This window comes from Dipodomys merriami, unplaced genomic scaffold (genome assembly GCF_024711535.1).
Source record: "Dipodomys merriami isolate MVZ:Mamm:240054 unplaced genomic scaffold, mDipMer1.0.p SCAF_175, whole genome shotgun sequence".
NCBI classification, from domain to species: Eukaryota; Metazoa; Chordata; class Mammalia; order Rodentia; family Heteromyidae; genus Dipodomys; species Dipodomys merriami.
This window is the reverse complement of record NW_027203104.1, coordinates 1,375,780-1,401,695: the sequence shown is the minus strand read 5'-3', so window position 1 is coordinate 1,401,695 and position 25,916 is coordinate 1,375,780. Positions and strand designations below refer to the sequence as shown.

General features: G+C 39.3%; 1 protein-coding gene across 1 annotated transcript; it reads right to left on the bottom strand.

Annotated features, from left to right (window-relative positions):
* Positions 1-22,123: 22,123 nt before the first annotated feature.
* Positions 22,124-24,795, bottom strand: LOC138829670 (zinc finger protein 658B-like). The gene has a single exon (XM_070026143.1). The coding sequence runs from the start codon at positions 24,734-24,736 to the stop codon at positions 22,928-22,930; it is 1,809 nt and encodes a 602-aa protein (XP_069882244.1). The 5' UTR covers positions 24,737-24,795; the 3' UTR covers positions 22,124-22,927.
* Positions 24,796-25,916: the final 1,121 nt, after the last annotated feature.

The following is a 25,916-nucleotide window of genomic DNA, read 5'->3' as shown; positions in this document are numbered from 1 at the left end:
GAATGATATTTTTGTGTGTGCTTGGCTTACAGTGCTTGGACGCTGTCCTTGAGCTTTTTTTTTTTGGTCAAGACTAGTGCTCTACTCATTAAGTCATAGCTGAACATTCACCTTTTTTGATTGTTTTGTATCCTTTCATAATCAACTGGAGATATGAGACTTTTAGGCTTTTCTAATAGGGATAATTTGGAACTATTATCCTCAGATCCTAGCCTCCGGAGTAGTTAGGATGACCGGCATGAGTCACCAACAACTGGCTGACTGAACATTTGTAAAAAATATCTTGGATATGTTATTTTACACACACACACACACACACACACACACACACACACACACACACACACACACACACACAAACAGACACAGGTACATATGATAGTGTCCTGAAGGATTGCAGTTACATGAGCAAGGTAATGAGTCCATTTCTTAATGAGCATTTGTTACCCCCTCATTTGTTTTTCCCCTACCATCCCTTTACTCCTCATCTCCCCAAGGCTTCCTGCCCACCAAAATTGTAAAGTTCCTTTTCAACATAGTTCCTTGTACATGAGATTGTTACAATGTGTCATCCTGTATTCCTATTTCAGCATTTTGTTACTTCCCTTCCCCTCCTCAATTAGAAAAAGCTATATACAAGATGCAAGACACCGGAATCCAAGAGAGTGACAACAAGGTTTATGCTATGGCAGAAGAACATACAAAGAAACAAAAAATATCATATAATACATTAGAAGCCCATCAAAAACAACAGCAAGAAAAATAAAATTTCTTCTTTCCCTTCTTGGGCTTCATTTCGCTTAGCATCAGCTTATATGTCCATGTCCTAGACATGGACTAGTTATTGCAGATAAGGGAAACTATTTTTTCCCTTACATTTAATTAGTGTATATTTGTTGAACAGAGGAGGTTCATTGTGTATTTCCATTATGTATGTGAATGGACACTCATTCTATTCCTTTAACAACCAGTGGGGTGGGAAGGCCACACCTCCTGGTGATGCCATTGCCCAAGGTTCTGGGCCACTGAAAGGGGCAGGGTGTCCATCATGGTTGTGAGTGGGTGGTTTGGGGGAGGAGGGTGAGTGGCAGATGAAAGTGTTGGAGGCCGGAAGGGGACAGTGCCTATATATAGCCTGCATATTCCCATGAGGAGGGGTGGAGATTGAGATGGCATAGAAAACTACAGTAAGAGGAGCCTATTGCAGCAGATCAGGGCCTGATCAGGCAGCAGATCTGAGGCTCCAGGCCTCTGGAGAGGCCAGTGGCAAGGGATAAGACCTGCAAAGAGGCCTGAGTTGAGTGGAGAGGCCTGCAGAGTAGGAAGAAGGAAGCAAAAGGAAAAGCCTTCCCCTTTGGAGCTTGGCAGCTTTGGAGCATTGGAGCTTTGGAGATTTTCAGACTGACTAATAGGAGGTTTGCAGTCCAACTAGTAAAGGTAGGACCTGCCCATTGGAGGCTTGGAGGTTGAGGCTGCTCTTGGTTCTGGGTACCCAGCCATGCACAAGATAGTCGCAGGCCTCCTTTCTGGTGTAAGTAGTGTAAATAACGTTCCTTTGTCACCTTTAACTGTGCTTGGATAGATTGTCATGACATTCCCTTCATCATCCCCTTTCTGAAAACAATATGAACACATTCCATTGTTACATTTGCACAAACATATATAAGGATTGTTTCATCATTCGGGCCTCTTTATCCTATCTTCCCTGCTCCTACTGCTACTCCTATCCTCATCAGAAACTATTATGTTAGTGTTACTTGTTTATTCTTTTTAATTTTTACTATAATGGTGATGTACAAACACATCACAGTTCAATAGTCATGCATTGAGAACATTACTTTTTGAACTGTGTAATTTTTTGTTTTTTATGTTTTTGTTAGTTGCGCAAATTTGTTTCACCTAGGGACAGAGCCCACCCCAACAAAGTTGTTAATAAAGAAGCAACATGATTGAGAATATTCCTACACTGACCAGTCAGGGCCGCAGCACAGTCTTGCGAGCTGAAACTGGGACCTGGAGCAGCCAGATTCTTTGTTTTTAAAGGCAAAATCCATGAGGTCGAACCTGGTCACTTGCAGGTGACCAATGGGATTGTAACACACGAAGGATTGTACAGTCCTACCAGACCACAAACAGGTGGCCAACAGCCGGAGTTTACCATAAGCATGTGCAAAACACAGGGTTACCTGAAGCACCTGGTGTCAGTAGTTGGAGCCAGATTACAATGTATCTGTCTCAAGGGTGAGACTTTAAGTCAACAATCAATGGTCGGTTAGGTTGTTAAAGGGAGGGGTACCAGATGCATTTTTTTAATTCTGGGAACTAGGTCCATCAAGGCTAAAATCCCTAAAACAAAGGCAAAGCTCAAAATGGAATCATACCAGCTGGGGTCTCATCTCAGGGTTCACTTCAATATTACAATTTTGGTTTAAGAATGTGATTGTACAATATGCATATGCATATCCCTTAGGACCCCATTCCATTCCTTTATAGAAGACAAAAAACATAATATTTACCTGTATTAACCTAATTTATTTTGAATAACAAGTCGCTATATAGTTACATTCTTTTAGCAGTAAATGCCGTATTATCTCGTTTGTAGCTGAATAAGGGCCCAATGAATATGCATATTACATTTTCTTTTTATTTATTCTGAAGGCGTTTATGTTGCTGTTTATCCAGCGATAACTAGGAATACAAATCTGGTAGGCAGAAAGAGGGCTACACCATGTCGGCATACACAAAGCTGATTGAAATAGCACATGCTTGTATACAGTATACAGGCAGGAAAGTAAATCTTCACACAAGGGCAAGAAAGTCAATCTTAAACAGTTTAAGCAGAATACAGATGATGAGAATTTACTTTAAGTCAGTTAGCAGAAAGAATTAATCCTTGACAACAAAGGTGAGGTAACTCTAGTGATCAAAGATTACTGAGAGTATGCAAGGCACAGATGAGCAACGTTAGACACACAAAGGGAGTCTAGAGGCCTTGTTCTATGGGATGAATAGGAGGGGCAAGGATGGCACTTCCGTCACACCTTCACTTCAGACTTGTTGCTTGGCGTGGGACTTTTGCCCTGACTTGGAAGGGGCGTTCCCTTTTTCTGTGCCCAAGGGAATGCATGCGGGCATATTGCATCCTCATGGCACCCAGGACCTCAGATGGGGTCACAAACGTTCATGCTTTCAAGAGTTGTTAATACAATATCTCTTGATCAATGTCACTCAGGTCGACATACTCATTCATCCCTCCCCTACTTATCCTTTGGCTTTTCTTAATTTTGTAAGGTATACATTGGATTTCAGACTGCATTTTCCTCTTCTTTTATTGTCTTTCTCTTTAACCCAACCGCATGCTTTTCAAGTACCCACTTCCTGGTACAAATTTTGCAAATCTGATTCCCACCACCTTTTGTACCTACTCTACTTAATTTTTGTCAGTTAGTCCTTCTGCCTACTAAGAGGAGAAGTATCATAATACCCTAATACAAAGATGGAAGTTGAGTTGTAGTTCTTTGCATTATAGTGATTGATACAAGCTGAGATATCTTATTTTTTTTTTTTTTTTGGGTCCGGTCATGGGGCCTGAACTCTGGGCCTGGGCGCTGTCCCTCAGCTCTTCAGCTCAAGGCTAGCGCTCTACCACTTGAGCCACAGCGCCACTTCCAGCTTTTTTCTTTTTGCTTATGTAGTGCTGAGGAATCGAACCCAGTGCCTCAGGCATGCAAGGCAAGCACTCTAACACTGAGCCACCTTCCCAGCCCTAAGCTGAGATATCTTAATCCTTAATTATGTAATTTTTAAAACTGTGGTACAGAGGTCAGGCACATATTCCTGAATTCAAGAAATAAGAACCCACTCATTTAATCATGGAAAAAACAGACCCCTGTTACTTGGGATTTCATGAAATATTCCAGAGTTTCAATCATTTCCACATTCTTTAATATCTTCACAGACTACCCTGTCTTTCGCTGACCGTGTAGATTACAGTTTACTGAGGCAAGTTGACTGTTTTTGCAATTCACTAACACTGAGACTCAGGCATAGTTAAATAACCCTTTGGACCTCTCATATCCCTTCTATACAATGGCAGAAATAAATCCCTGCCTCTGTAATGTGGAGATTGATAGTTCTGACATGATAGCATTGTTAGCAGAAGGGAAGGATATCATATAGAAACTGCCTAGATCTTGGTATATGTAAGCCACATTTTCTATGTCTATTCATCAACGGTAGTTCTTCCAGACTGCTTCCAGATAGGCTCTTGGGTAAAGGAGTACAATTAAGATGGGTGTAAATATGACCCTGTTCTCTCCTGACAAATTCCTTCAGCGTTCCAGAAGGGTGGTGGAGGAGAAGCTGGGGGCTAATCAAGCTCTCCTATAGAATGCAGTTTCAATGTTCCAGCGAACAGTCCTAAGTCTTTTTTTGTACCTTGAAGAAAATTTTTTTCTAAATCATTTTTTAATTTTTCATTTTCAACTTTATAAAAATTGTTTTCTATTAACTTTTTTTCTTCCCCTTATAATTTTTATTTTAGGGGTACATGTGTGTGAGCTTTTATCTTTTTCGTTTTTTTCAGTTTTTTTGTTTAGCTCTAGTGAACTTTTGATCTTTTTTTGTCTTTCTCATTCATTTCACCTTTTCTTTTCTTTTGTTCTTCTTTGCGTGACTTAATTGCTGTTCTGCTCGTCCTCAAATACGCCCAGAGTCCATTATTAGATCTTATTCCCCATTGTGTACACACTTAATCCAGAAATTTATTACTCAATTCAAACCTTCTTAGACTTAAATTCCTGAATAGCAATACTACCTCTTTATACCAATATAACATTTTAAGCATTTTTATTTTTAAGTTTTTCACGTCTCCTTTATATCCTTCCCCTTCTCTCATTCTATCCACATTCTTCTCTGAATATTTCGTTTTCAAATTTGCATAACTTTTAAGTGTTGCAATTTTTAATTTCTAATGTTTGCTTTTCTATTTTTTCTTGTCTTTTTTTTCTTTCCCTTTCTTTTTATCTCTGTCTACTTTCATTCTATTCAACCTATTTCCTGCTTTGAGATTAGGAGTTAGTTAACTCTCCCTCTGCCTTTCCACATCCCTCAATTCCTATTTTATCCACATCTCTCCTTAAACGTAATAATTTCTGATTTGCCAAATTCTTTTTTCGGGTTTGTAGCCCACTAATACATAATTGTTTAATGTTGAATAGATATATCTGATGAACTAGATTGTATCTGCAGACTATTGACTGTGCAACTACAGTCTTTGGTTGATGCTTGCCTTAAGATAGTGTTCTAGCATAAAACGTGTTACTTTCATCCCTAATGGGCAGAGCAAGCTGGAAAAACAAAGAATAATGGCAAGTCAAGGTACCTCAACTCCCACTCATGATAATCAGGGGACAGATCAGATAATGAATAATCCAGAGGAGAGTTCCCAAATAGCTCTACAAACACCACTGGTAAACATGGAAATGAAAAGATTGAAAACTTGCAAAGGACTCTCTATGATCATGATAGGAAGAGAGAGGAGGCAAACCAAAGTTTCATATAGGAAAAAATTTGATACAGCTTTTGCGTGAGCAGCTTCAGAACACTCAAAGAGAAAGAAAGAAATTTGGTGAGAAAGCTGATCAGTCAAAGAGAAAGTCAGTAATGGAGTGAGCAGACTGAGAACACTCAAAGAGAGCTACAGGAATTGCATGAACATGAGGAAGCTAATCAAAGAGAAATAGAGGAATTGAGAGAGCAGGATGAGAATACACAAAGATCACTAAAGGCATTCATGGAATCCATTAACAGAGAGCTGAAAGAAGTCAGGGACACCACAAAGGGAATGCTGAATGTAACCCAACAGTAGGATTGGGAGTCCAAGGAAACCATAACCAATCAACTAAGTGATTTCAGAATAAACACTGAACACCAAATTAAGGAAGTAAAGAAGTTCATACAACATTTAAAACAAAGCTCCAACAAAGAATTTGAAGCCATCAAAGCTGACCAATTAGAAGGAAAATAAATAAAAAAGAAAGTAGAAAGTCTTCACAGTAGGTTACACCATGCAGAAGATCGAATCTCGGGGATTGAAAACAGCCTCGATATTATAGAGAAAGAACATACAACCATCCAAGACAAATCCAAGAAATATGATAGATCTATTCAACACTTGGAATACACCATCAGAAGGCCTAATCTGAGGAAAATGTGTGTAGAAGAGCACCTAGAAACAGAAGTTAATGGTCTAGGAAAATTGTTTCACAGGATCCTAGGAGAGGACTTCTCAAACACGCAAAAAGATGGGCCTATTCAGTTATAAGAAGCTTTTAGAAGTTAAAATAGACCAGATCAGAATAGAACATCCCACCATCACATTATATTTCTCACAGAATCAATTCAGACCAAGGAAAAGATCCTTAAAGCTATCAAGGAGAAAAGATCAATCACCTATAAAGGGAAACAAATTAGAATCACCTCAGATTTCTCAGCAGAGACAATTAAGCAAGAAGAACCTGGAATGATGTATGCCATGTCCTAAAGACAAACAACTATCAGCCAAGAATACAGTACCCATCTAAGCTCTCCTTCATCACCGAAGGTCAAATTAAAACCTTCCATACGAAAGAAAAATTGAAACAATATATCTTCACCAAATGAGCCCTACAAAAGATTCTTAAAGATTTCCTACACATAGAAAACCAGCAAGAACACAATAAAGGCCAAGAAACCGCACCCAAACTGAGAATCCAAGAACCATAGGAAGAACCCAGTTGCTGCAGCCTCCAAGAAGGTGGATTAAATGGCAGGAACTCCCAAATACCTTTCAGTCCTCTCTCTCTACATAAACGGACTTAACTCTCCAATTAATGGACCTAGACTGTCTAGTTGGATTAAAAAGCAAGATCCTTCTATATGCTTCCTTCAGGAGTCATATCTTGCCCATAAAAACAAACACATTTTCGATGTGAAAGGCTGGAATAAAATCTATCAAACACATGGCCCCCATAAACAGGTGGAGTTGTAATCCTAATATGAGATAAAATAGACTTCAAATTAAAATTCGTGACATGAGATAAAGAAAGTCGCTACATACTAATTAAGGGATCTCTCCTTCCGGAGGATATTACAATTCCAAGTATATATTTGTCAAACAACGATGCACCCAAATTTATCCAAAAAACACTACTTTCCCTCAAATCCCACATAGATACAAAGGCATTAATTGTTGTGAACTTTAACACAACACTTTCCCCACTAGACAGATCAACTCAGCAACAACTCAACAGAAATCACAGATCTAAACAACTGCCTCGATCAACTAGATTTAACAGACATCTACCGAATATTTCACTCACCAGCATCAGAATACACGCTTTTCTCAGCAGCACATGGATCATTTTCCAAAATAGACCACATGTTAGGCCAGAAAGCAAACTTGTCCAAATTCAGAAACATTGAATTTATACCTTGCATTCTCTCAGACCACAAGGGAATAAAATTAGAACTCAACACCAAAAGCCACCAAAGAAAGTCCTGTAACACATGGAGGCTGAACAACACACTGCTGAATCACCAGCGGGTCATGGAAGATATTAGAAAGAAATTCAAATGTTCATAATATTCAACAAAAAGGAACAAACAAATTACCAGCTCCTCTAGGAAACAGTAAAGGCAGTTCTTAGATGCAAGTTTGTAGATCTGAGTTCCTACATCAACAAATTGGAGAGATCTGAAACCAGCAATTTAATGAGACATCTGATCCTACTTGAAAAAGAGCAGAAAGATAAACCCCGATGAAGGAGATATAAAGAAATAATTAAAATTAGATCCGAATTAAATGAATTAGAATTCAAAAAGAAGTATAGAACGAATCAACAAAACAAAGAGTTGGTTCTTTGAAAAAATTAACAAAATTGATAGACCCTTAGCAAATCTTCTCAGAAAAAGAAGAGAACACATCTAAATAAATAAACTCAGAGATGATAATAGGAACATCACCAAAGAATAAACCAAGATTCAGAACATTGTGAGGGAATACTCCTCGCAAATACCTACATGCTGAAACTAAACTAAGATGAGTTATACCATCTTAACAGGCCCATATCAAGCATTGAAAAAGAAATAGAAATAAGTGTCCTCTCATCTAACAAAAGGCCAGGACCAGATGGTTTTACAGCAGAATTCTACAAGGTCTTTAAAGGAGATCTTACAACAATACTCCTCCAACTCTTCAATGAAATTGAAAGAGAAAGTTCACTACCGAACTCATTCTATGAAGTCGTCATAACCCTCATCCCAAAACCAGGCAGGGACTCATCAAAGAAAGAGAACTATAGACCCTTTTCTTTGATGAACATTGATGGAATATATCTCAAAAAATTTTGGCCAATCGACTTCAAAAATTCATCCAAAATATCATACAACACTTGAAAAAGGAAAACAAAACACAGCTTAGAAAGTGGCAAACACTCCCATGTTCTCGGATTGGAAAGACCAAGATTGGGAAAATGGCAATACTTCCTAAGGCTATCTACAAATTCAACGTGATACCTATCAAAATTCCAGCCTCATTCTTCAAGGAAATAGGAGAGTGAATCCAGAAATTCATATGGAACAATAAAAGACTCTGAATTGCAAAAATGATCCTCAACAGAAAGAACAGTGATGGAGGAATTTGGTATTGACAAAATTTCAAACACTACAATAAAGCCATAGTAATCACAACAGCTTGTTACTAGCACAAGAACAGACCTCAGGACCAATGGAATAGAATTGAAAACCCAGAAATGAACTACAGACTTATGGCCATCTAATCTTCAATAAGGGAGTGAAAAAATTAGAACTGAAGAAAGACAGCCTCTTCAGTAAATAGTGCTGGCAAAATTGGTTAACTACTTGTAGAAAACTAATGCTAGATTCATATATATCACCCTGCAGCAGAATCAACTCCAAATGGATCAAAGACCTCGGCGTCAAAGCAGACACTGTGAAAACATTACAGGATGGAATAGGAGAAACCCTAGGTCTCCTTGGCACAGGCCCAAATTTTATTGAGACCCAGAAACAGAACAAATCAAAGAAAGATTAGACAAATGGGATTGCATAGAATTGCAGCATTTGTGCATGGCAAAGGACATAGCTAGCAAGATCAATAGAAAGCCTAAAGATTGTGAGAAGACCTTCACTAGCCAAACAATGCACAAGGGTCTCTTATGTAATATATACCTGGAACTCAAAAAATTAAATCCCCCAACAACAAATCTTCAAAGAAACAACTGCCCAATAAATAAGTTGGCTGAAGATTTAAAGAGAAACTTCTCTGAAGAGGAAAGAAGGATGGCCAATAGACACATGAAGAAATGCTGGGAAGGTGGCTCAGTGTTAGAATGCTTGCCTTGCAAGGCTGAGGCCCTGGGTTCAATTCCTCAGCACCACATAAGCAAAAAGAATGAACCCTTAGATATGTATTTTAATGTTTTTTTCTTTCATGCATGTTTTTCTAACGCATTTATAAGATTATCTCTTTGTTGCTTTGTATGTCCCTCCCCCACAGTATAACCCCTGCTTTCACTATATTTGATGTCAGTATAACTTGTGGAGGAGATGGGGAAAAACCAGTTGTTTAAGGATACAGGTGGACCTGTTGCAACAATGAGAAGTACAAGTTGTCATGTCCAAAACGAGCTTTACAACGTCGGTGCAGGGGGGGGGGAAGGGGGGAAAGAGACGGATTGGGATTGGGGGGAGGGGGGAGGCTGGGAAGGGATGTGAAGGGTAAACAAAGGAGGAGGCTGTAATGCTTGGTAAGAAATGTACACATTATCCTGCCCATGTAATTGTAACCCCTCTGTATTGTATGTTCACAAATTAAATTAAATTAAATTTAAAAAAAACTAAAGTACTTTATGTTTATATGTATGCACGTATTTTTGTATATGAATATATAAACATATATACACACATGCATATATATACACAGTTGCACACTCATGTATATATTATATGGTATATATTAATATATTATATATTGCATGTATTTGTTGCTCTCAAGGAAGAAAATCCTTTCTTCCTTTATTTGGTTTTGAATTATAAGCCTACCGAAACACACCTAGCTTACTAACTTTATTTCAGATGAATACACTGCTGTGCTCAAATCAAATGAGTTTCTCATTATTAAGGATGGATAATCTTTAGAGGAACTAATAATGAACTAACTTCACAGCCTTATCATATTAACTTATTCTTCTCTTTCTAAGAGGATTCCTTAAAAGTGTGCATAATTACAAAATGAAGTTCAATTACCACAATGGTATTGATTTCTGTACATCAGTCAAACATGCAAAAGTTAGCATTTGATCCCATTGCCTAGGTGCTATTCCTGAGTTTCTTTGCTTAAGGCTAGTCCTCTAGCACTTGAGCCACATATCTATTACTTATGACCTTTATGGTGGTTAATTGGAGATAAGACTCTGCTGTTCATTTTGCCCAGGCAAGCCTCAAAGTTTGGTCTTCATATTTCAGAATTGCAGGTATGAGTGGCCTGAGCCCAGGATCTTTACATATTGTTATTTACATGCCTTCAGTTATTTCTGGTGCTGAATAAGGTTTGTTTGCTTTTTTTGCTGGTCCTGGGTCTTGAACTCAGGGCCGAGGTGCTGTCCCTGAACTTTTTTGCTCAAGACTAGTATCACTTGAGCCACATGTTCACTTCATGCCTTTGGGTGGTGAATTGGAAATAGTAATTTCAATGACTCCTGTAGCTGGGCTGGTTTTGAACTATGATCCTAAGATCTCAGCCTCCTCAGTAGACAGGAGTAGAAATGTAAACCACATGTGCCCAGCTGCTTCATAAGTGTTCTGAATCAGTGTTTCTGAATACTTTACACTGATCAACAGTTTTCATCAGGTGGGTTTCAGACACTTTTCAGGGTGAAAGGGAGAAAAAAGCTGTGAGGGGGAACTAAGAATATTGCTCAGGTGCTAATGTAGCAGAGAAACTATTCTTGGTGAGATGAATTGTGCTTTTATTTACAATCAATGAAATTCCTTCACTTTTAGTCTCCTTCTTTGTAAGAATCTTCACCTCTTGGGTTTTCAATTCCAAACAATTTGAATAAGCTTACTGCTATCACTTCTTTTTTTTAATTTAATTTTATTTTATTTGTGAACATACTGTACAGAGGAGTTACAATTACATGGGCAGGATAATGCATATATTTCTTACCAAGCATTGCAGCCTCCTCCTTTGTTTACCCTTCACATCCCTTCCCAGCCTCCCCCCTCCCCCCATCCCAATCCTATTCCTTCCCCCCCCCTGCACCAATGATTGTGGAAAAGGTCTGATAAATTGCAAGGTGCTTTGGAGGATTATGGGTGGATGCCAGTGAGTGGATGAATTTGTACATATCTATATCTATATCTATCTATATACATACATACATACATAGATACACACACATATCTCTCTCTCTGTCTATATATATATATATATATATATATATATATATATATATATATATATACATCACTGATTTAATATTCCCAATAATTGGAATGTAATCTTATTCTAGCTGAAAATGAATTATATATGTGAAAGCTCAGTATCTTATATACATTAAGCATATATAGACATATATATGTATATGTTTGCATACATGTATATATGTGTATATATATATATATCTTTCTCAGAAAGAACTTCAAGTATGTATTTTGTCAATTCTGTTGTGATAGAGTATATGAATATATGACAAATCCTACCACCCCGCCCCCCAGACTTGCCTTGAAACCCCTTGTGTGGCCAATGCTATTCTTACCAAAGTAATCCTGTTAACATAACCTTTACAGAGGAGGGGAAAAGGATAACAAACTGGGAGGTGGGTCTGCCATTAAAACAAAAAGGGGGAATCTGTGAGGCACATTACCAGCAAAGATGACCCTGAGAGGAAGTTGAGTGTGCAGAGCCCAATTTGTTTAAGTTCAGGGCATAAACAGCTCATGGAATCTTAGGTGCATGATAGGGTGTGCCCTTTACAGTGATTGGTTGGTTCCTTTTTCTTCCCTCCCACGAGGTCTTTTGCTTTACAAAGTGCTTGTTGCATGGTAATAAACGACTTCCTGCTTGACTTGATTCCCCACTGCTTCTGATTGCCTCCAAGGCTAACGGAGGCTGGGGAACAGGCGAGAGGTGCATGTACATTTCCTCAGACCCAGTCCATCTTTCATGGGACGGATGAAGACTTGACAATTGTTAAGCATGAATCACTATTATGTGTACATATTGATAAGCCTACATTCTTTTCTTACAATATTTGTAGTAGCAAATTTGAAACCCTGGGCCTCACACATGTAGAGTACAGGCTCCAACCCAAGCCACCATACTCAGCTGTTTCGTAGTACACAGCTATTTTTGTCATATGTTGAATGATGTTTAGTGTGTGCTTGGCCTACAGCTTTAATTCAGGGCTTGAGAGCTGTCCCTGAGCTTTATTTTATTTTTTGCTCAATGCTAGTGCTCTATTCCTTAAGCCACAGCTCAAGATTTAGTTTTTTTGCTTGTCTTGCATCCTTTCATAATCAATTTTAGATATGAGTCTTCTAGTCTTTTCTAACAGGGATAATTTGGAACTATGATCCTCAGATCTCTGCCTCCTGAGTTGTTAGGATCACAGGCCTGAGTCACCAGCACCTAGCAGTCTGAACATTTTATAAAATACCTTGGATATGTTATTTTCCTTACACACACACACACACACACACACACACACACATTTTAAAAGATAGTTTCCAGGGGCTGGGAATGTGGCTGAGTGGTAGAGCCCTTACCTTGCATGCATAAGGCCCTGAGTCCAATTCCTCAGCAGCACATAAGCAAAAAGAAAAAAGCCAGAAGTGGCACTGTGGCTCAAGGTGTAGAGCGCTAGCCTTGAGCTGAAGAGCTGAGGGACAGCCACCAGGGCAGCAGTTCAGGCCCCATGACCAGAACAACAACAAAAAAAGATAGTTTCCAGAGGGATTCCAGTTACATGAGCAAGGTAATGAGTCCATTTCCTATTAAGCATTTGTTTCCCCCTCCTTTGTTTTTCCCCTACCATCCCTTTCCTCCCCACCTTCCTGTCTTCCTGCCCCGCCCTCCAACTTTGTAAAGTACGTTTTCAACAGAGTGTCTTGGACACCTCATTGTTACAATAGTTCATCCTCTATCCTTATTTCAGCATTTTGGTGTTTCCCCTCAATTAGAAAAATATATATAAAATTTGCAAGACACTGGAATCAAGTACAGTGACAACAGGGGTTATACCATGGCAGAAGAACATACAAAGAAACGAAAAATATCATATAGTATATTATCAGCACATCAAAAAGAACAGCAAGAAAAATAAAATCTGTTGTGGCCCTATCTTGGGCTTCATTTCACATAGCATCAGCTTTTATGGTCATATATACATAGCTCTTAACCTCTTCTGCTTGTCCTAGACATAGACTAGTTAATGCAGATAAGGGAAACTGATTTCCCTTACATGTAATTAGTGTATATTAGTTGAACAAACGAGATTCATTGTGCTATTTCCATTATGTATGTTAATGCACCCTCATTCTCTTCCTTTAATAACCAGTGGGGTGGGAAGGCCCACTTCCGTGGTGATGTCATTACCCAAGGGTCTGGGCTGCAGGAAGGGGCAGGGTTTGGCTTGAGGGAGGAGCGTGAGTTGCAGCTGAAACTCCTGGAGAGGGGAGGAGGTGCAGCCTATGTACAGGCTGCAGGTTCCAAGTAGCGAGAGTGGAGATTGAGATGATGCAGAGAAAGACAGTCAGAGGGCCTGTGGAGAATCCTGAAGGCTCAGGAGAGGTCTCTGGAAAAGAAAGTGGCAAGGCATGAGGCCTGCAAAGAGGCCCATGTGGAGTGGAAAGGCCTGCAGAGAAGGAGGAAGGAAGCAAAAGGAAAAGCCTTCCCCTTTGGAGCTTGGGAAATTTGCAAACTGACTAATAGGTTTGCAATTCAACTAGTAACAGTCGGGGCTGCCCATTGGAGGCTTGGAGTTTGAGGCTGCTCTTGGTTCTGAGTAGCCAGCCAGCACAAGGCAGTCACAGGTCCCCTTTCTGGTGTAAGTAGTGTAAATAAAGTTCCTTTGTCACCTTTAAGGGTGTCTTGATGGATTGTCATAACATTCCCTTCCTCATTCCTTTTCTCAAAACAATAAGAAGACATTCCATTTTTATATTTGCACAAACATACCTAAGGTTTTTTTTTTTTCCAATTATATGCCTTCCTTATCTTATCTTTCCTGCTCCTACTGGTACTCATATCCTCCACAGAATCTGTTTTATGCTCCTGTTACTTGTTTTTTCTTTTTAATTTTTACCATAAAGGTGATGTACAGAGGGGTCATAGTTCCATAGTTATGCATTGAGTGTATTTCTTTTTAAACGGTGCTATTATTAGTTTTTGTATTTTTGTCAGTTGTGCAACTTGGTTTCACCTAGGGATTTCAAAATACATATATTTACTTTAATCCGATGACCTTATTCCAGGGTCCTCTCTTTACTTGTCCATTTGTATTATTCAACTACTTTCAGTCAGTTCCTGTATTCAGTCGTCATAGTACATATCTTCTATATCAGTATTATTCAGTGTTTCTCAATCGTGTTCTCTCTAGTACTTCTCCTTGGAATCCCCAAATAGACCACATATTGTAGTAGGAAGACAACTACTCAGGCAGGCAAGCCCACCTAGCTGTCCAGAGTGACAGAGCCCACCGCAACAAAGTTGTTCACAAAGAAGCAACTTTATTGAGAAGGTTACTACACTGACCGGTCAGGGCCACAGCACAGGCTGGGGAGCTGATACTGCGACCTCTAGCAGCCTCCATTCTTTGGTTGTTAAAGGCAAACTCCATGAGGTCCAGCCTGGTGACGTGCAGGTGACCAATGGGTCACAAAGGATTGTACAGTCATAACAGACCACACACAGGTGGCCAATAGGCCGAGTTTACCGTACGCATGTGCAAAAGCAAAGATTTACCATAAGCACAGTGGTGTCACCAGTTGGAGTCAGATTATAATCTCTCTATTTTATGGGTCAGTCTTTAACAAAAGGGGGAGTTTGGTTGTTAAGGGGAGGGGGCCAGATGCATTTTGTTTCATTCTGGGAACTAGGCCCATCAAGTCTAAATGACCTAAAACAAAAGCAAAGGTCAAAATTGAATCATACCAGCTGTGGCTTATCTTAGGGTCCATTTCAATATCACAAATTTTGTTTAAGGATGTGATTATACACATATGTACACACAGGTATGCATATGTATATCTCTTAGGACCCCATTCCATTCCATTTTATAAGACAAAACACATAACATTTGCCTCTATTAATCTAATTTAGTTCAAATAACAAGTCGCTATACAGTTCCATCCTTTTACCAGTGAATGCCCTATTACGCCGTTTGTAGCTGAATAAAGGTCCCTTGATTATGCATGCATCATTTTCTTTTTGTTTATCTTGAAGGAGTTGTAGGTTGCTGTTCACCCAACGAGACCTAGGAATACAAATCTGGTAGGCAGAAAGTGGACTACACCATGTGGACATACACAAAGTGGATTGAAATATCAAATGCTTATATACAGCATACAGGCAGGAAAGTAAATCTTCTGTCAGGGGGAAGAAAGTCAGTCTTAAAGAGTTTAAGGGGAATACAGATGATGAGAATTAACTTTAAGTCAGTTAGCAGGAAGAATTAATCCCTGACAACAAAGGTGAGGTAGTTGTAGTGATGAAAGATTACTGAGTAAGCAAGGCACAGGTCAGCTACCTGAGACACACAAAAGGAGTCTGGAGTCCTTGTTCTATGGGATGAATAGGACAGGACAAGAATGGCATGTCCTGACATGTGCCTGGGCGTGGGACTTTTGCCCTGAGGTGGAAAGGTGTTTCCCTTTTCATTGTCCAAGCAAATGCATGCCCTCATATTGCATCCTCATGGCACACAGGACCTTAGATGGGGTCACAGGCATCCATGCTTTCATGTACAAAGGACTTTCTCTTTATCCAAGCAATTATAAATATAATATGTCTTGATCAATGTCACTCAGTTCATCATTCTCACTCATCCTTCCCCTACCTATCCTTCCTCTACCTATCCTTCCTCTTTTCTTAATTTTGTAAGGTATACATTGGATTCCAGACTGTATTTTCCTCTTTTTCTCTTGTCTTTCCCCTTAACCCCACCTCAGGCTTTTCAAGTACCCACTTCCTGGTAAAAATTTTGCAAATCTAATTCCCACCACCTTTTGAACCCCCTCTACTTATTTGTGTCTGTTAGTCCTTCTGCCTACGAAAAGTAGAAGTGTCTTAATGCCCTAATACCAAGATGGAAGTTGAGTTGTAGTTCTTAGCATTACAATGACTGATGCAAGCTGAGATATCCTAATCCATAAAGGTGTAACTCTTTAAACTGTGGGACAGAGGTCAGGCACATATTCCTGAATTCAAGAAAGAAGAACCCATTCATTCAATCATGGAACAAACACACCACTGATTGCTTGGGATTTCATGAAATATTCTAGAGTTCTCAATCATTTCCACATTCTTTAACATCTTCACAGACTACCCTGTCTTTAGCTGACTGTGTAGATTACAGTTTACTGAGGCAAGTTGAATGTTATTGTAACTCACTAACACTGAGGCTCAGACATAGTTAAAAAACCCTTTGGACCTCTCATTTCCCTTAGATACAATGGCAGAAATAAATCCATGCCTCTGTAATGTGGAGATTGATAGTTCTGACAGGATAGCATTGTTAGCAGAAGGGAAGGATATCATATAGAAACTGCCTAGATCTTGGTATATGTAAGCCACATTTTCTTTGTCTAGGCATCAACTGTAGTGCTTCCAGACTGCTTCCAGTTTGGCTCTTGGGGATAAGGGTACAATTGAGATGAGTGTAAACATGACCCTGTTCTCTCCTGACAAATTCCTTCAGATGTAGTCCCATGAGTAATATTGCTAACCCTATGATACTTCTACTTTTAGCTTTTTGAGAGACATCTATACCACTTTCCCTAGTTCATCCACTAATTTAAACTCACACAAACGGGGCTGGGAAGGTGGCTCAGTGGAAGAGCGCTTGCCTTGCATGCATGAGGCCCTGGGTTCGATTCCTCAGCACCATATAAGCAAAAAGAAAAAAAGCCAGAAGTGGCCCTGTGGCTCAAGTGGTAGAGCATTAGCCTTGAGCTGATGAGATGAGGGACAGTGCTCAGGCCCAGAGTTCACGCCCCACGACCGGACCCAAATATAAATAAATAAACTCATACATACATCCTCACCATCAGTTATTCCTTTATATGCACTTGCTGATTTCCACTCTGATGGAAATGAGATGAAACTTTTATGACATTTCAAATTGCATTTCCGTTCTGGCCAAGTATGCTAAGCATTGCTTCATCTACAGATGTTCTCAGTTGTATATCTTGGGAGTTAAGTACACTCATTTGTCCTGCCAGTTCATTTATTCATTATATATTTATTAATTGGATTATTGGTTCTTTGGGAGTTTAGAAATTTGAGTGCTCTCTGTGTCTTGGTCAATAGTCTGTTTTCAGATGTATTGCTGGCAAATATGTTTTCCCATGCTTCAGTCTATTATGCAGTGTTTTAGTTCTACTTATCAAAATCTGTGATGTGTTGAGAATGAGGCTCCGTGGTAGAGTGCTTGCCAAGCATGCATGAAAACCATGGTTTGATTCCTCCGTACCACATAAACAGAAAAAGCTGGAAATGGCACTGTGGCTCAAGTGGTAGAGTGCTAGTCTTTTTTTTTTTTTTTTTGGGTCCGGTCGTGGGGCCTGAACTCTGGGCCTGGGCGCTGTCCCTCAGCTCTTCAGCTCAAAGCTAGCGTTCTACCACTTGAGCCATAGCGCCACTTCCGGCTTTTTTCATTTTGCTTATGTGGTGCTGAGGAATCGAACCCAGGGCCTCAGGCATGTAAGGCAAGCACTCTACCACTGAGCCACCTTCCCAGCCCATAGTCTTAAGCAAAAGAACTTCATGTACAATGCCAAGGCCCTGAGTTCAAACCTCAGGACTGGCAAAATAAATAGAATCTGTCATAAAATTATTCAAATACCTAAAGGCCTTACACTGTTATTTCATACATATCTGCTATGATCCTAAGAACAATATACTCCCTGTTCTCCAGATAGCTGATTTATATTTTAAATTGGCTCATGCCTATTTGCTTATTTTTGCCAGTACATGAGCTAGAACTCAGGTTTTGTGCTTGTTCACTTTCCTCTCTCCTGGGTCAAGGATATGTGAGCCATGCCTCCCATTCAGCTTTTTTGCTGGTTAATTGAAGCAAATGTCTTGTAGGCTTCTGGGTCTGTGCTTGCTCTATTCCTTGATCCTCATATCTCAGCCTCCTGACTATGGGGGCTTACAGGCAAATTCCATCAATCCCTTGCAGGCACAAGCCAACAGTGCCTACATGGTTTTTTGCTTTTATCTCTTTTGCCATACAAAATAAGATGAATATTCAAATGCCATAAAGCATGTCCCAATCTGTTTGGACCATACTCTCTCTCTATATATATACATATACATATACTCCGTTTTAGTTGGGGAAACTCAGGCATTCACACACACACATATATGAGAAAACAACACACTGTCTGTGGTTTGACATCATCAGCAGAGAAACCATGACCATTAATATTCCTTACAAATAACAAATTTCTTTATATGTATGCACCTATGTTTGTATATAAATATATAAACATATACACACATGCATATATATACACACTTGCACACTCATGTATATATTATATGGTATATATTAACATATATTTTGTATATACAAATGAAGCAGAGTTTCGCTATGTAGCCTATGTTGCTCTCAAAGAGGTGAAAATCCTGTCTTCCTTCACTATGTTTTGAATTATAAACCGGCTAAAACATACCTAGCTTACTCTATTAATTTCAGATGAATACACTACTGTGCTCAAATCAAATGAGTTCCTAATTATTAAGGAAGGGAAATGTTTAGAGGAACTACTAAATGAACTAGCTTCACAACCCTATCAAAGAAACTTATCTTTCTGTTTTAAGAGGATTCCTTAAAAGTGTGCATTATTACAAAATGAAGTTCAATTACTACAATGGTATTGATTCCTGTACATCAGTCAAACATGCAAATGTTAGTACTTGATCTCATTTCCTAGGTGCTGTTCTTGATCTTCTTTGCTTAAGGCTAGTCCTCTACCACTTGAGCCACATATCTTTTACTTATGACCTTTATGGTGGTTAATTGGGGAGAAGAGTCCCCTGTTCATTTTGCCCAGGCAAGCTTCAAAGATTGATCTTCAGCTTTCAGAATTGCAAGCATGAGCGGCCTAAGTCCAGCAGCTTTACATATTGGTATTTACATGCCTTGAATTATTGCTGGTACTGAATAAGGGCTTCGATGTTTGTTTGCTTTTTTGCTGGTCCTGGGGCTTGAACTCAGGGCCTAGGTGCTGTCCCTACACTTGATTGCTCATGACTAGTACTGTATCACTTGAGCCACATGTTCCCTTCAAGCCATTGGGTGAATTGGAAATAGTAATTTCAATGACTTCTGCAGCTGGGCTGGTTTTGAAATATGATCCTCAGATCTCAGCCTTCTGAGTAGATAGGAGTACATGTGTGAACCACAGGTGCCCAGCTGCTTCACAAGTGTTCTGAGACCTCTTAAAATCAGCCAAATACTTTACACTGACCCAACAGTTTTCATCAGGTGAGTTTCAGACACTCCTCAGGGTGAAAGGGAGAAAAAAGCTGAGTTGGGAACTAGGAATATTCTCAGGTGCTAATGTGTCAGAGAAACTATTCATGGGAGATGAATGTGTTTTTCTTTTATTAAGGAGGTGCCATGGACTGGCTCTGTCGGGACTCGGAGGACACCTAGTGGAGGTAACTGGAATAGGTGGGGAGATGGCCAACAGACAATTCACACAAGAGGAGTGACTGCTGAATGCGATTTACTGCAGAGGATAACAAGCTTTTATAGAATAAGTCTCCATGAGAAAGGGCAAAAGGTTACACAATCTTGCTGCAAGGCTTCGTTCTTGGGTGGTCATCAGCTGCTCGCCTGATCTTGTTTTTTGCATGATGAGCTATGACGATAGGCACTTGTTTTTGGCTTTACCTCTATTTTTAAGAAATACAATTGTTTCGAGATGTTTATCACCTATTAACCATTAACCAGAGCATATGGGCAAGGTGCTGGACAGAAAGGCATGAACTCTAGTACTTTATTGTTACTTTTGTTTAGTTTTGTACTTTATGCATTTCAAATCTTTTCTAAGCAAATATTCTTCTTTGCCATTTTTTAGAGGGTCCCCATTTTGTGGCCAAAAATCATGATATTCAGTATACTTAGTTAAATCTGGCCATGTATCTAATTCAAGCTCATAGTGTCTTCTCTGTAACCCTTTCACATAATCGTTTTCTCCTCTCCATAGAGGCCTTGACTGTCTCATAAGATCATTCTTGTTCCTTTTTTGATAGTAAGCACCAAGGAGGCCTAGATCTAGCAAGTCTCTCAGTAAATGCAAGAGAGTAATAGGAAGTTCTTTCTCCTAAGTAGTTTTCCCAATGGTTGCCATCCTTATCATACACACCTGCAAAAGGTTATGGATCTGGGTAAGTCTCTGGGGTCCTCTTGAAAATGGAGGATCCCAATATTTTCCTCTGACCCATTGCCACCTTCCATCTACCAACCTTTTAGGAATCTTATTAAGCTTTTGGTCTAAATATTCCTCTACTTCTTTCTTATCTACAGGATATCTATATGAGTCTATTGTCTATGCTCCAGGATTAAAGGGAAGTCTCCAATAGCCATACACTCTTTCTGCTCTAGCCATGCCTACAGCTTCTTGTAAATTTCTTACAAACAATTCCTTTTGCTGAAGTGACGTCATGAAACCTCCCAATACTTTTATATTTGCTTATGACTTGTCTAATAGCCTCCATAAGAGGGGCTTTCAGGGTAGCACTTAACTCTGGTGAGTAGTCATGTTCTCAGGACACTCATCAGATGTTGGAGTCGTCAACACTTCCAAGAAAGAGCCCTGAATAAGGGAAAGTTGAGCATGAGTAAGTAGAACAAGCAACAGGAGCAGTAAAAGATTAATAGGCACTCCTATTCAGCGAACAAAAGAAAAACAGGAACATATCTTTCCCAGGGGCTTGCCAGCCTTTTTAGGAGGTAGGCCTCTTTGAAGCCCCATTCTCTGAGGTAGACTTCTGTGAAGTCCCATTCTCTGAGGTAGGCTCCTGTGAAGTCCCATTCTCAGAGGTAGGCTTCTGTGAAGCCCATTGTCTGAAGTAGACTTTTGTGAAATCCCAAACTCAGAGGTAGGCTTCTGCTTAGTAGCACCAATGATTGTGGAAAAGATCTACCAAAATGAATGGTGATATGGAGGGTTATGGATGGATTCAAGTGACTGGTTGAATTTGTACTGATATATATGTATATTTACATACATAGATATGCACACACACACACACACACAATGTAATCACACCGGTGACCTGCTGATGCATGCCTTCCCTTGTAATTTGTCACTCAAAGCCAAGAGGTTCACATTCATGAACCATTGGGACATTCTCAAGTATGTCTCTAAAGTCCTCATAAGCTGTTGCTATGGAGACATGTTCATGTGGGGCTTCAGAATGCTGTTTTTACACATGGGATTGTGGAATGTTAAGTGTATATTATGTTTTGTATTTTTTAGCTCCAGGACTGGGACTCAAAGCCAGTACATGATACTTTTGCTCACTTGCTAATGCTCTAACAACTATGCCATACCTATATTCCTTAAAGTATGTATTTTGTCTATTCTGTTGTGAAAGACAATATGAATATATGACAAATTCTACCAGCTCTATAAAAATTATAGAACTGTTCATTTCCGGGGGGGGGGGGGGGAAGACACTGTTATAGAAGGTATTCTAGGTTTACAGAAAAATTTGAAAATTGCTTTCCACATAAAATCTGAATGGACTCTATGTCACTTTAATTGAATTTCACCACATAAAATAAGTATTTACTAAATCAACTTTATTACTCATCTTTAATCCTCAAATATTTCTCATTTTTAAGTGTTACAAATTCCTTAAATCAATTTCTTTATAGATTCTATAAACTACTTATTTTCCTAATTTATAACATTTCAGTTTTACTTTCGTAAGTTTTGTAAACACCTTTGAAGAAAGTAGACTGCTTCCCAATGATAGGACTCATGATACTAAATACAACAACCTCAAAATTAGAGATGTGGCACAAAGGGTAGAGTGCTAAGCTTGAGAATAAAAGCCAAAGGGAACTAAAGGGCTATGAGTTCAAATGAAACTAACAGCAAAATAAAAGGAAAAAGGTAAATATCATCCTAGAATTTGGGAGATCTACAAGAAGATGATCTCCCAATAGAGAATGTTAGAAATGGAACTTGAGATATTTTAGAAGATGGACATTCAGGGAAGAATGACTGAGAGTTTACTTAGAACGTTTTTGAAAAAATTTCTACATGTTTTACATTGCCATGATTTCTCTTGTGTGTGTGTGTGTGTGTGTGTGTGTGTTCAATGATGAACCCTGAGCTGTGCCTACTGGTTGAAGAACTCCACATTTGCTACCTTGAGAAGGTTTGTATCCTGTGTTGGTTCTCTATTGCAAACTGACTTTTCTTCTAGATGAAAGACTTTCCCTACTTGTTACATTCTAGAGATTTCTCATTTGGGTGAATTTTCTTATATGCTAGGCTGTGGCCTCCTGTTGACGGTTCTTTCCACATTTGTTGCATTCATAAGGCTTCTCTCCTGTGTTGTGCTCTCTGATGAAAAATAAGGGTTGATTTCTGTGTGAAACTCTTTCCATAGCTGTTACATTCCTAAAGTTTTACTCCTGTGTGTTCTCCAATGGACAGTAAGGTTTCCCCTGTGGCTGAATGACTTTCCACACAGATTACATTCATAAGGTTTCTCTCCTGTGTGTTTTGTCAGATGGACAGTAAGGTGTGTCTTCTGGCTGAAAGACGTTCCACACACATTACATTCATAAGGTTTCTCTCCTGTGTGTGTTAGCTGATGGACAGTAAGCTGTGCCTTCTGAGTGAAAGACTTTCCACACAGGTTACATTCAAAAGGTTTCTCTCCTATGTGTGTTGTCTGATGGACATTAAGGGTTGTCTTCTGGGTGAAAGACTTCCCACATTTCTTACATTCATAAGGTTTCTCTCCTGTGTGTGTTCTCTGAAGGACAGGAAGATATGCCTTCACGTGAAAAGATTTTCCACACTTGTTACATTCATAAAGGGTCTTTCTTGTGTGAATATTCTGATGAAAAGTAAGGTTTCCCTTCCGGGTGAAAGACTTTCCACACACGTTACATTCATAAGGTTTCTCTCCTGTGTGTGTTTTCTGATGGACAGTAAGGTGTGCCTTCTGGATGAAAGACTTTCCACACACATTACATTCATAAGGTTTCTCGCCTATGTGTATCCTGTGGTGATATGTAAGTTTTGACTTCCGCATGAAAGACTTTCCACACAGGTTACATTCATAAGGTTTCTCACCTGTGTGTGTTCTCTCGTGGGCAGTAAGGATTGCCTTCTGGGTGAAAGACTTCCCACACTGGATACATTCATAAGGCTTCTCTCCTGTGTGTGTTCTCTGATGGACAGTGAGGTATGACTTCTTGCTGAAAGACTTTCCACAAAGCTTACATTCATAAGGTTTCTCTCCTGTGTGTGTTGTCAGATGGACAGTGAGGTGTGCCTTCTGGCTGAAAGACTTTCCACACACATTACATTCATAAGGTTTCTCTCCTGTGTGTGTTAGCTGATGGACAGTAAGGTGTGCCTTCTGGCTGAAAGACTTTCCACACAGGTTACATTCATAAGGTTTCTCTCCTGTGTGTGTTGTCAGATGGACAGTAAGGTGTGACTTCTGGCTGAAAGACTTTCCACACACATTACATTCATGAGGTTTCTCTCCTGTGTGTGTTAGCTGATGGACAGTAAGATTTGCCTTCAAGTGAAAAGATTTTCCACATTTGTTACATTCATAAAGTGTCTTTCTTGTGTGAATTTTCTGATGAAAAGTAAGGTTTCCTTGCCGGATGAAAGACTTTCCACACACGTTACATTTATAAGGTTTCTTTCCTGTGTGTATTCTCTGATGGACAGTAAGATTTGCCTTCAAGTGAAAAGATTTTCCACATTTGTTACATTCATAAAGTGTCTTTCTTGTGTGAATTTTCTGATGAAAAGTAAGGTTTCCCTTCCGGATGAAAGACTTTCCACACACGTTACATTCATAGGGTTTCTCTCTTGTGTGTGTTGTCTGATGGACAGTAAGGTGTGCCTTCTGGCTGAAAGATTTTCCACACACATTACATTCATAAGGTTTCTCTCCTGTGTGTGTTCTCTGATGGACAGTAAGGTGTGTCTTCCGGGTGAAAGACTGTCCACATTGGTTAGATTCTTTAACTACAGGAGATACTCCAGGACTATAAGCAGCACACATCCCATTAGACTCGCCATGGAGAAGCATGTTCTGACACTGCCTGAAGTCCTCTGTCCTTATCCCTAAGGAGTTCCTATTATTCCTAATCAGCTCTGACTTAGGTTTGGATCTCAAATTAAAAGTTGTTATTAATTTCACATTTTTCTCCCCTGTGTTAGTATTCATGACTCCGACTTCAGACAGACAATCATAGGGACTCCTCTGAGAGGTCTTAGTCCTGTACTCCTTTTCTTGGACATCTACAATGAGATATAGAAAGACAGATAAAAACAGAAATGAGACCTCAAGATTCCTTAATGTAACAGTAAAGGCATTTCCGTACATCCTAACTGTTACCAGATTTTAAAAGATCAAAGCAGGAACTCTTTGATGCAGAATATAAGCTTTTCTCTGTAATGTATTAGTTAACAAAGTAGTACTGACATTTTACAATGGTAAATAATGTTTTTCTGTTTGTTTTTTTTCAGTTTTTCTCAAGGAATTAATTACGCAAATGATTCAGCTACACACTATTAGTTATAAACTGAGTACTGAACATTTGCCTTTAATACCCTCGAGGTTTGGTCCTAAGGGAATAGCTATTATTTTTCTTTTAATTTGTGGAAATAATTTATCCATTTTGCTGCTTTGCTTCTCAACCACTAGGTGAGGAACAGAAATACTGTCTAGATTTAGGGACCATTAGGGTGTTTGATACATCCCTTGGCCTTTCCGCTAAGCATGGAAGGTTCCTGAGAGTAAGGATTTATACCTCCATCTCTTCAGTTCTAACTTCTCACTAAGAATTACTTTAGGGATTGGTGGCATTTTTAAAATTGGTTTCCCTCACCCTTAGTCAAATTCTCATCAAATTTCCTTTTCTAACACTCCTGCTCCTTCACAACCATTCAAGACCAAAGATACTACAGCTCACCACCCAGGTAGTCATCCCCTATGAACCAAAAGCTTTGCTTCTGAATCTCACTCACTTCCACCATCACCAAGAAGCAATTTTCCTCTTCACAGGATAGCAGTCCTGGCATACTCCTTATTTCCTCATACCTGCATAGCCCTTGTTTCAATGAAAATGAGACCTCATTTTCTACATTTCTCATTTTCTTTTTCTGTTTAAGAATGACTTCTACAAAGTAAAAGAAAATTGCTCACTTTAACTATACTGGGACAGCCAAATCAGTTTGTTTCCATGTAAATTCTTGATTGTCATGTCCTTAAGACAAAGGATCACCTAGTTCTCTGCCACACATGACTCAGGGAACTAGGAACATTATTGCTCAGTACAGCTCATTAAACTTACCAAGTGGACTCTGGCTACAAAACCACCATGCAAGATGCTTTATCTCACCTG